The sequence below is a fragment of the Stegodyphus dumicola genome, chromosome X2 (genome assembly GCF_044657685.1).
Source record: "Stegodyphus dumicola isolate Sdum_Otavi_A_Nest chromosome X2, ASM4465768v1".
Classification (NCBI taxonomy): domain Eukaryota; kingdom Metazoa; phylum Arthropoda; class Arachnida; order Araneae; family Eresidae; genus Stegodyphus; species Stegodyphus dumicola.
The window spans coordinates 129,863,474-129,875,856 of NC_140781.1; the positions used below are offsets into that span (position 1 = coordinate 129,863,474).

Here is a 12,383-nt window from a genome sequence, read left to right on the forward strand (position 1 = left end):
TTTCATTTAAACAATTTAATTTTATTGCTGAAAACAATTCAATTAGTAAAGGTAAAATTTAAGGGTAGAGTAGACATTAAGGTACCCCTTGTATTATGGCGAAGCTGTTGTTTCATTTATCGTAGCCTGAGTAGTTGAATGTTATGGAAACCCTATTGTGACGTAATCGGGTGCATGATTCTGAGAAATTTTGAATCATGGGATGTTTTGTAAGCATTTTTGTGGTGTGTGTTGGTTTGATTCTTTAGACAGTAGAATGGCCGAATGTAGTAAGATTAATTTGAAGTTTCTGTACAATCTGGAGCGAAAGGGGAAAAGAGCTTTAATTAACTGGTGTGTAAATGAAGGTTTACTTAGTAGCCATTATAAGTGTCCTGTATGTAGGAAGAATATGTGTCTAGTCGAACGTAAAAACCATTTACATGGATTTGCAGGAAGAAAGGTTCAGATGGTCACTATGTGAAGCGTTCGATCAGAAAGAGTACCTGGTTTGAAAAAAAGTCATTTGAGTATGATTGATATTTTGATTTTTACGTGGCTCTGGGTGTACGAAGCGAATTCGAAAATCATGGTAAGTAATTATTTGCTTTTGGTAGTGCTTAAATGTATAACATGTTTTTCCTTTTTATGTTATTTTATTGTTTGGTTTAAAATGCACATTTTATTGAGATTATGTATTTTTTGTTTGCCTATATTGTAGAATTTGGTGCTTTTTGACTGTTTAAGTGAAAATATATCGTTGTGTACATGGACAAAGTAAAGAAAGTGCACAATGAAAGTTTGTGCAATTCTGGGATTTTTTTTAAGTGAAAATAGGTCGACGTGTACATGGATAAAGTTAAAAGAGTGCATAATGCCATTTTTGTGCAATTCGGAGATTATTTTTAAAGTAAAAATAGGTTGACTTGTACATGGATAAAGTCGAAATGCCATTTTTGTGCAATTCGAAGATTTTTTTTTGAAGTGAAAATAAGTCAATGTGTACATGGATACCGAGTTTGTGCAATTGTTTGTCTTATTATTTTTGCGCCAAAAACCGCCACTTCACAAGCCAAAATAACAAGTCAAAGAATTGCACTAAATCGGTATCCATGTACCGCCAAAAATTGCCAAGGAGTACCCTAAACTATACTTTTACCAAAATTAAAAATCGGGAGTTTCATGATGTACCAACAAACCAAGAGATATGTCCCGAAATTGGAAGAGTTGACAGCTGTGGTAATAAAAGAAAATATTTAGAAGAAAAGTTGTATTATACAATTACCTGGAAAAAAGCCTCATAAATCTGGACAATTTTTTCTTTAAATGGTCTCCTTGATCCTTCACTTTTTGCCATTTCCCCACTACAACAATACAACACATTAAACAAATATAATATATAAGTAATGAAACAAGCCACATACTGAGTTTTTATTATTAGAATCAATGCATAATTAGTCTTAGACAGTTAGGAAAACAGATAAAGAGAATATTGCGCTATCCAAAAAATTATGTGGTTTGAAGATGATAAATTATGTGGTTTGGGGATGATAAATTCAAATGAAGCAAAGCTAAAGCTTGGGAAAGTTTCATTGAATCACATAAGCACCATTTTATTCTGCCTTTCTGAAACCTCTCATGTGGATGGAAAATTCCTTTTTTAAAAAAGTGGGTACTCTTCTATTATCGGGACCAAACTCCAAAATGTATATATGTATGAATGTGTGTTTGTGCATATACATCTGTGTGTATACATAAACATGTACCTGCAGTGAATGCACACAACCATACAAACATGCTTACATAGTTACATTTCTTAATCTTGTCCCAATAACAGAAGAGTACCAAAAATCATTAGGTTATTATTAAAGAAGTTATCAACATGATAGTCTCCAAAGAAGAAAACTCCAAGTCAGAAAAATTTGATCTGGCATAAAGAGATGAAAATCCCAAAAGGAGTCGGTACTCTTCTATTATCGGGACTGGAATCCAAAATGTATGTATGTATGGACGTGTGTTTGTGTGTATACATCTATACGGTTGATCTTTACAATATGGTAACTGGTAGTTTGGTGACATTTTGGAGGCGATAAAGGTTACTACCTGGGACTTTGGTAATAATGTGAGCAGTACTCAGTTCCGATTACGCATTATTTTGTGTGAGGGAAATGAGAGATCATTGGATATGTCATGTGATATTAATGGACGAATTACGGTTCTTGAATCGGAAAAGGGGGGAAATCGGGAAAAAATCTGGAAATTTTGTATTTGGTTTATTCTGTGTTGTGTGAAACAGTGTTCGTGAATTTTTGGATCCCATGGCCGTAACTAAAGAAAAGTTTATCGGACACGTAATCAAGATTCTGAAGAAGATTAGGTAAGTTAGTATTTTTAATTATTTGAGGATATTATTTTTATGCATTGTTCTAAATGTAAGGTGGAAAGGAATTTTGTATTATTGGGAAAATTGTTATTAGCAATGATTTAGTTTAAAGTAATTAGGATTGTAAGGTAATTTTTATTAATTTAATGTATGTGCTCATTTATATTTTAAGTAGTGTTTTTGAATTTAATTATATTTTAATGAAATGATAGTTATTTTGTGAATTTTATGTTTGTAGGAATTTGGTATACGTTTAAGTTGAAATAAACGTGCATGGAAATAATTTAAATATTTGATATTAAGTATTTGTAATGCTTGCAGTATGAATTCGTTGGTGACGTGTATAATGTAATAGATGATTTAGAGGTAAAAGTTTTTGGATATTTTATTTATTTTATATGTGGAAATGTTCATATTTGTAAAGGGTAAATACTTTTTCGCGATCAGGTAATTTCATATATGTTCTTTTTACCGGGTTTAAAGATTGAGAAAATTGTCATGTATTTTTGTGAAATTTTTCTAATTTATGAGAAAAAAGCAGTGTACATGGATATAGTGAAGAGTGTGCGCAATGCCATTTTTGTGCAATTGTGGGATGTTTTTTTAAGTAAAAATAAGTCGCTGTGTACATGGTTTATGTGTATGTGTTATTTTGAAAAACGCGTAAGGAGTATGGTATTATGCACTTTTTCCCAATTTTGCAGTGAATATTTGTCATGATTAAGCAGTTTTGTTTGATAAAATTTCTAGCATAAGTGTAATTCGGCTACTAGATTGTTGGAAGAAGTGTTCAGTAGATAAAAAGAAAAGAAACATGTCTTTACTTCGTGAAGACAAAATGGCGGCGGGGAAAAAAATAGAGGGTTGCTGTAGGAGAGTTGGTCGCCAAATTTTCGCCAAAAAAACGCCAAGTTACCATAATGTAAAGATCAACCATATATACATATATGTCTAATGAATATGAGAGTGACAAAAAAAAATAACTCGGCCATATTCAATGTGTTTTTGTCTGACATTCATTAAAATCTGGTTTCGAGCAATGTCATGATGGAAGACCCTCGAAGACTGATCTGCTTTAGGCCCTTTCCTTTAGTAACTGCTTTTAAAACTGTCACTGAAGAACAGTACTGTTCTGAATTTGTCTTATTTGGTCTATTCATAATATTCCTTTCAATACTCTTTGTAGTACACAAACCATTACTTTTTTGGGGATGTAGACACCCTTTCGATTTTACTACAAAGAGGTCATTTTAAAATTACCCCATCTTTTTTATGTAGCACTTCTCATATCCAATAATGAGCCATTTTTAAAAGATGGAGCTCTTTTATTTTAAAGGATTGGTTGGAAAAACTCAAACAAGCATATTCTGCTCTTAAAGCATGAAGCACCAACACGTGGTAGCAACTTACATACCCATAGTCTTCTTCAAATAATCATGTACCATACATTTTGGAATATTTATTCTGTTTGATAGTTCCTGAATCATACAACGTGGATTTTTAGTGATAGCTGCAGATCCTTTTTTACAAAGGATGGTTGTCCAGAGTCGGCATCAACTTTGAGGCTGAAATTTCCATGTTTAAACTCTTCAAACCACCTTCACACTGTTTTATCATAAACAGTACTTTTCCCACATATAAGGCAAATTTTATGAGCAGTCTGACTAACATTTGAATTTTGGAGTTCTCTATTCTTAAAGCTGCACTGAAACAAAAATGATGCCACAACGCATGGTAGAATCATGCAACATCAACAGAAATGATCATATTTAAACATCTGCTTCAATTAAGATCACTTTGTATCAGCAGTAAAAAAATAATTAAAAAAACATGCTTTGATTTGAAAAACCACAGAGCTTTTGAAATGACTCAATAAAAGTTTCTTTATACAAAATTATTCCCAAAAGCAGACTATAAACAGAACTGTCTATTTACATTCTCCCATTGCTAAATGTTTTTAACTACTTTATTTTGCATTTTAGAATAATTTTCCGCTAAAATTACTTTTCTGACTACAAACACCCAAACAAGCAGCAGAAGTGTTTACGAATAAAAAATTACTGAGAATAAACACAAGACACTTGGTAAGTAAAAAATATGGTTCAAGTCAGATTTGATGTTAAACGGCAATGAGATAAAAGCTATCGACAGTCACTGCTTTCTGAAATCTTATACATAAAACTATTCAAGATTTCACATTTTGCATTATAGAGAGTACTCATCTAACAGAAACAATGTAATAATGGTTATATTTCCTTTTATCACTTATATAATTCAATGGTATTATCATAGACTTAACTCTTAAAACAAACTCTCACTTGTTGCATACATCAATACAGTAAATTCAGGAGGCTCATTTTTCTAAATTTGTGTTTTTAACTGACAAAAAAAATTTTTTTTTTTTTAATCATAAACTTTGAAATTTAATGACCTTCAGCTTCAGAGGCACAATTTGTACTTTTAAATCTACGAAAAGCAGTTTCATCTGTACGAGTCGAAGTCTTTCTTTAGAAAACTTAATCTTACCTAAAATTTTAAAGCATAAAACACTTCTCTTTGTTGATAAAAATAAGCCACAATATTTAAATCCCAGAATTACACTGATTTAATAGTTTTATTAGATTAAAAAATCTAACAAAAGGAAACAAGTGTTTAGAACTACAGTATATGCAAAGGCTACTCTTTCAAGTTGAAATGTAATATATTTACTGCCTCAAAATATACATACTGATAAAATAAAGTATTTTTTAAGTAAAATTTCTTTAGTTTACTACTACTCTAAACATATGAATTCAGAAAATTTTTGCAGAATTCATTACCATTTTTAACAACATTATATTTAAATCAATCGATTTCAAACTCTGGTTATTACCATTTCAAGTTTTATCAGAACGGGATTTATGCTTCAAAAAGTTTTGCGATTTGGATGTCAGTTTTAACAAATATATATATATATATATATTTAGAGGCACATAAATTAATTATAACTCTAAAAAGTGCCTGGAATTTTAAAATAATGAATCAAAATATTAAAATTTTCTACATTAGTTTTCAAAACATTAAAATATACTCCATTATTTAATTTTATAAATGCTTACAGTTGTTATTTATCACGATAAGGTTGATAACATTTGGAGATATCGAGTTTTTTAGTTGAAGCACTGATTACATAGTTAGTTACCCTTCCCAACAAAACGTTTGCGAATTTTATAACTATAAACAGAGTTCGACCCGGCACGCACGATTCAACGTAGTTTCGGGAAGAAAAATACTCATTTCATTTTACATACAACAAAATATTAAGTAAATTTTAGAAGACAAATATAATGACCCACCAAATTATTAATATGCTAAATGAACATATACATTTATTTTAGAAATGATTTTAAGTTAGCAGATGACACTTCACAGTTTGCGTAAACAAAATTAAACAATCCGCTGCCATACAATGTTGAAAAGTTTGTTTTCCAATGAGGAAAAAAAGTAAAGTGTCTAAGCATCCGACTGCTAACATCCGATGGGTAGTCAGACAGGTAGACAAAGTAGACAGATGTCTTGTTTTGCACCCGCTACGTCTTTTTGCCGCTTGGACGAAAAATCAAGCTTAGGTGCGAATTCATTAATTTAGACCTTTCACCAGAAACTCACCTTATTCGTGAACTGATAGCGTCCACTTGACATTTACTTTCGTCTCATTTTGTCCATACTACTTACTCATTTTGGTTTACCAATTGTCTTCACCAGATGCAGAGTAAAACGACGCACTGCTTTCTGAAACTCTAATTTTCTATATGTTCGTAGTAAATAAAGGTATATAGAAAGAGGGGCAATTTTCGTGTTTCAGTAGAAAAGTACTTCGTACATTTTATACGAGCTCAAAAGGCCAGGAAAAGATGGGAGAAAATGAAATGGAAAATAAAATGGAAGAAAAATTAATAAAATGGAAGAAAAGATGGGACAAAATAAAATTTAAATAAATGGCCCAAACATAATAGAGGGAAAAAGAAGGCCCTGTAGAAAGAAAAGGAAAAGAAGTAGAAAATTTGCTAAAATACGATTGTGTCCATGCGTGTAGTCAAAAGAGGAGGAGGTTGTGTTTGTTTACAATAAATAGTGTCTCCCAAATGTGTATAGTGAGTGTGTTTGACAAAGCTGACTAGATATGATGATGGGAGGGGGAATTAAAAAATATCTCGGATCCAGTTACATATAACAATTTAAGTTTAATTTATAAGTCAAAAACAAAAATCAGCGTTGTATGTTCAAATTTTTACAGGACTAGTTTCGATGCTTTTAGCGAACCATAATCCTCAGCTGCAAAAGCGCAAATGAACGAGATGAAATATAGTGATGAGATAAGATAAGATAAGAAAGACTGGACATGAGTTAAGCTACTGGCGCCATCTGTTGATGAAATGAGAACTAAAGTATAATTTTCTTAAAGGCTGAATGCAAAGATGGATTGGGATTAGGGTCGTTAACTAGAACCGAAAGAATTTTTGAATGTGAAATGCCTCTAGAAAATTATGCTTATTACATGTTTTAGCTCTCGTTTCATCAACAGATGGCGCCAGTAACTTAACTCCTGTCTTGTCTTTCTTATCTTAATTTATCTAATCACTGTATCTTACCTCGTTCATTTACGCTTTTGAAGCTGAGAGCGATGGTTCTGTAAAACCATCCAAATTAGTCCTGTGAAAATTTCAAAATATAACGCTGATTTTTGTTGTTTGACTCTAAATTAATACTTTTTCGGCGTGTTACTGTATCTTAGTTTAAGTCTACTTAAGAAGCTAACTTTAGCTAAGAAAGGAAAGTAAAAATAAATGTAGTTAATCATTAAAAAAAAAAAAGCAAGTCCTAGCATGGAAAGCACGGTAATATGTTTGCTTTCCCCTTGAGACACAACAAAAAGAGACATAACACCAGACAAAAGTATATATCATTTTTTTAACTAAAGTAACATTAATTATTACTGTTCCCAGCATATTCATACATTTATCAGAAAACAGCATCAGACAAAATCAAAAATCCATACACAGTGCGAGAGCACATCGGCAAAAATAGATAAATAAATAAATTACACAGTTTCTTTTATTATTAATTAATTTTTATATTAATTAAACATAATATTTATTTATTAAATTAACAGCCATAATTTATTATGTTAGTGCTTGTTTAACAAACTGAGGCACACTGTATTTATATTAGCTCGTATTTCTAAAAGATACATTCAAGGTAATATAGAATTATCCACATATCTTACTTGCGAACTGAAAAAAAGTCGAAGATGAAAGAAGCAAATCGCGCGATCTAGTTAAACAGGTCGCTGTCCAAGATCTCCATTTTCCCTCTCAAGGAATTACTCAAAACATGTAAGAGGAAGGGGTGCGCAAAAGGGAAAGTGCTGATTGACGAGAACTGATAAGGGAGGTAGCCGTCAGTTCACAGAAGTTACGAGAAAGGAACCATATAATTATACTATAGTTTAATGTTGAAAACTTTTAAAACTAAAAAATGAATGAATTTAAAGACACTTTAGTAATAGAGATTTGATTTAGTTTCGAGAAAAGAAGGACACTTATCTGAATCTTCCGTATCAAGCTTTGTCTTGGTAAACCTACAGTTTGGGAAACCTTCATTTTCATGAACGCGACAAACCTTCAGTTTCATGGACGAGACACTGTAGAGGAAAAGCTCGAAAAACTTATTTAGGGGGATGAGGATTTACTGAAACACACATTTAAAAATTTCGGAGCTCTGCTGAAATGCTGCCTCTATCGTTCGTGATCGCAGCGCCCATCACCTTTATATTCAAACAATTTCCGGTGGGTAGCGTGAGCGGGATCAATTTAACGCTTGTTAAATTACAGTTACCATACCCAGGGGGATATGAGTTCAGCCTATTAATTAAAATCTTACTGATACAATTTACACAGCCAGAAGATGCCGCTCAATATCAGTCAACTAAAAGGAAGTTTATTTAATATGTTGCAACTATTGATACCTAACTCTTATAATATAATCATATTATACTCATAAAAATGCATAAAAATTATAGCAATAAGTTTCAGTCTTTAATCAAATTTCGGTCACTTGTGCTGTACTACAAACGCTACAGAGTAACTTCATTTACACAACTCATGAATACTATTTCTTTATTCGTGGAATTTGCTTTAAAATGGACAGTTGGTTTAATAAGCACCAATAGCGTTACGTGACTGAGTTACATTTCCCTATCATTAATCATTTTACTGACCCCCATACAAAGACGTCTCTTCGCTTTAAATCTCTGCATCTCTGCATCATCTACCGACGGAGACTATTTTTGGCGACCAATGTTTTACCCCAACAAATTAAAAGTTTTGTGTTTATTCATTAATCACTCTGGTTTTTTTTTTCTTTCATCTGTGCTAATGTTCTCCTTTTCGTTATGGTTTGTGATAATTTTCTAGCCTTTGTTTTTATGATAGACAATGGAATCAATATGGAAAATTTGTAGGATACTCATGTGAAATGAGTAATATGCAGAAACATTTAAGACAAAAAAAATTAAAAGGGAAAACGAAATGTGCTAGTACTTGCATTTTATATACGGTGTTGCGCATTAAAATCAAAAATTGCTCGTTTCACAGAATGTTCGACTTCATGCTTTAGCACTGAAAATTACGTAGAGCATTTACTTTCTCATCACCAAATAGTATTTACACATGGAAAAAGCTTTCTTAAATTCTCTTTCTTAGGCTTTTCTCTACATGAGATATGTTGCTTTTTTCTTAAGATCAGGTGATTTAAATTTAGTGGCCGATTTAACACAGCCGATCATCATGGCTGCCATCAGACTGGCATTGTATAGTGTTCAGAGATGAGTCCCGCTTCACTCTTGAAGCAGACGATCACCGTGTTCGTGTCTGGAGAGGACGGAGCCAGCGGTCCCAATCAGCCTTTGTTTTACAAAGGCATACAGCCATAACCCCTGGTACGATGGTGTGTGGCGCTATTTCTTATGACAGCGGGTCATCTTTAGTCGTCTTCCGTACATCGTTAACAGCTCAACGATATGCTGATACCGGTTGTATTACACTTCATGGCACGTCATCCTAGGGCCATTTAAAAATATGCATTTTACATATTTATAAGGTATTTTCTCTTTCCTTCCTGGTGTAACGGCCTTCGTGGTGTAAAGGCAGCACACTCGGCACTTATTCGAGAGTTCCAGGGTCGAGTCCAGGCGAGAATAATGCTCTTTTTTTTTCTGTCTCCTGCTTCAAAAAGTAATCTAATGACTCTACATACTTATCAAAGATTTTGACTTGCCACTGCGCATAAGATAAAAGACTACTCGTATATTTAAACGACTTTATTCCCCGACTTTAATTTAATTTCTTTTAGCATCTATTATTTGTTTTACAGACAGAATTTTTTTCTACTTTCTGAAAATAGAAAAAATTCTTCTATCTATAAAAGCCCCACAAACTGAACCAGTTGAAAAACTAGCAAAGTGTCGAGCGTTTGGGGAGGGGAGTGAATAAAACAAGTCTGTTTTGTTTACCTTTATGATCCCAACTCTTCTCAGCAGTTTATTTTTTCTTTTCTTTAATTTCTAAGTATTTGATTTCTTTCATTAAGGCATTTTACTTGTTCTAGAAAATGACCTTAGTACAAACTAATTTTGTTTTGTATACCATTAACATTCGAATATTCTGATGCAATGAAAACTGTCTGGGCTTTCTCTAATTTTTTAGGCCCACCAGCGGCCGAGCGGTAAAGTCGCTGAACACTGGTAGTTCGGTCCGAGGTTCGAATCCCGCGAACGGGCTGGCTGCATGGGTGTTTTCGTGGTTTTCCCCATGTGTAACGTGTATACGAGCCAGTTTCGCTTAGAAAGTCCTCCACGAAGGCATCCCTCCTCTTAGGCAGATAGCCCTCGAGGCTTTGCCATAATCACACACACACACACACTCTAATTTTTTATAATTAAATTGACCATTTTCATCTTTTCTTTACAAAAGTGTTTATATATTGACCATTTTCATCTTTCCTTCACAAAAGTGTTTTCTTACACACACACACACACATATATATAGATAATAGTATTATATATATATATATATATATATATTATATATGTTAAATATATATATATATACATATACAGGGTGTCCCAAAACGACCGCATAAACTGAGCACAGCTAGATTCCTCGTTGAGAGTACCTAAAAACTGTCCAAAGAAGCGCTCCTGTACGATCCATAGTTTACGAGAAAAATACGAAAAACAAAGTATGACATCACTTCCGGCGTAAGAACAAAACACTTTATTGGACATATCAACAACAGTATTGGCGTATCTTTTCAGACGATAATGGTTTAAAATGTTCGCAGCACATATCGCGTCATGCATGCGCGCACGCCGTGGAATGACGTTAAGCCGCCGTTGAACTGGTATTTAAAATGCTGCAGCTACCGGTAGTCTTCGTATGGTGGCCATGTATTCCGTTCGTGACTACTGCGACATGTACTTTATGTACGGCCGATGTAATGGAAATGCCTTACGAACTGCTAGGGAGTACGCTCGTCGATATCTGTCCCGATCCTGTTCTTTGAAACAGTTTTTACGGTACTATACTTTATAAAGCTAGCTTAAAGTTTTTTTTTACCCTACTTAGACTCACAAATGAGTTATCGCTCCGTCTATGAAATTACCACAAATTCCTAAGATGGTTTTAAATAACCATTTTATTTCAAACTTGAACTTAACAATTGTACAAATTGTGGGTATAAATTAAACTCCGCCACTTGTGGGTATAAATTAAACTCCGCTACTTGTGGGTATTAAATAACAGAAAAAGATTTCTTAACTGAGCAGTGGTTCAAATTTCTAAATGCGCGATTTAACTTCAGCTATCGAAATGACTGTTGCTGGAATACTAACATAGCAGAGTTGAGTGAGAGAAAGAACAATTGTTAGCGTCACTGCCAAAAGCAATATACCTAAAATATTAAAGAATTTCGACTTAAATAGTCATTGCTCATTTACATTCTGGTGAGAGCTAACGAAAAAAAAAATTATAGTATAGCTCCAAGTCACAATAAAATGGGTTAATCAACATAAATTGGATAAATTTAAAGTTTCTTTAAACTGATATCTAACCAATTTTTAAAACAATTTCAAATGGGGAAAAAAAAACTGACTTCTGATTTGAAAAAAATTCTATAGCAATTTATCCAAAATATAATTCTTTTATCTGCTTTGCATTTAATTATTTGAATGAAAGCACTTATGAGAATGGTAAATATTTTAAATAAATATTTCTAAGGCCTATATTTTTACATTTATACAGCACAAGATCAAAAAGAAAGATACTTACGGTTTGTATATGTGTATATACATGCTATTTAACTGTGAGCATTTAACATTTGTATACGAGCCAGTTACCGTTAGAAAGTCCTCCACGAAGGCATCCCCCATTAGGCAGATAGCCCTAGTGTGCTTTGCCATAATTAAGTACACCACCACACCACTAAGAAAAAGTTGCATTTAACATTTAAAAAATTTTTATCTAACGATATTAATTAATTAAATTATTATACTTGTTTACAACCTAATTTATAAATAAAGTAATGAGTTGTAAGGGTCTGAAAAGTCCCCCAGAATATGTAATGGAATCTAGAAAGATATTTTATAAATGAAAATTAAATCATAACTTCTTGAGTTTTAGACGAGTGCTTTTATCACTGAGCTTTTAAAGCCATTTCTCCCCTCCTAAATTGTGTGCTGTATTTCGTACACCAGGTACTGTTATAGCTCATATCTAAGTCTGCACTTATTTATTTCAAATTAAATTAAAATTCTGTATGTATTTAGCTTCTTCGAGGTTTACAGCCTTTAGATCCAGATATGAATTGGTACAATTAATTCGTTTTTTAAGGCAAATAAGGTTTATTGAACTCTTTAAACGAGGTTTCTTTCTGATTTCTTAATCTAAAAAATTAGAGAGAACTGAAGCATCATGAAAATTTC

At 32.8% G+C, this 12,383-nt stretch overlaps 1 protein-coding gene across 3 annotated transcripts in view; it reads right to left on the reverse strand.

Annotated features, from left to right (window-relative positions):
• The window catches only part of LOC118190041 (armadillo-like helical domain-containing protein 3), a 168,445-nt gene extending 162,569 nt beyond the window's left edge, over positions 1-5,876 (reverse strand). The window contains exons 1-2 of one of the 3 annotated variants that reach the window (XR_004758349.2): positions 5,698-5,876; positions 1,265-1,343 (exon numbers count right to left, since the gene is read on the reverse strand). Coding sequence is in view for 2 of the 3 variants with exons in the window: in XM_035360729.2 (XP_035216620.1) it covers positions 1,265-1,336 (72 nt within the window). In the remaining variant the exon portion in view is untranslated. Of the gene's footprint in view, positions 1-1,264; positions 1,344-5,460; positions 5,574-5,697 lie in introns of those variants that run through there. The other 2 variants (XM_035360729.2, XM_035360730.2) reach the window with 2 other exon arrangements.
• Between the last annotated feature and the right edge of the window lie 6,507 nt (positions 5,877-12,383).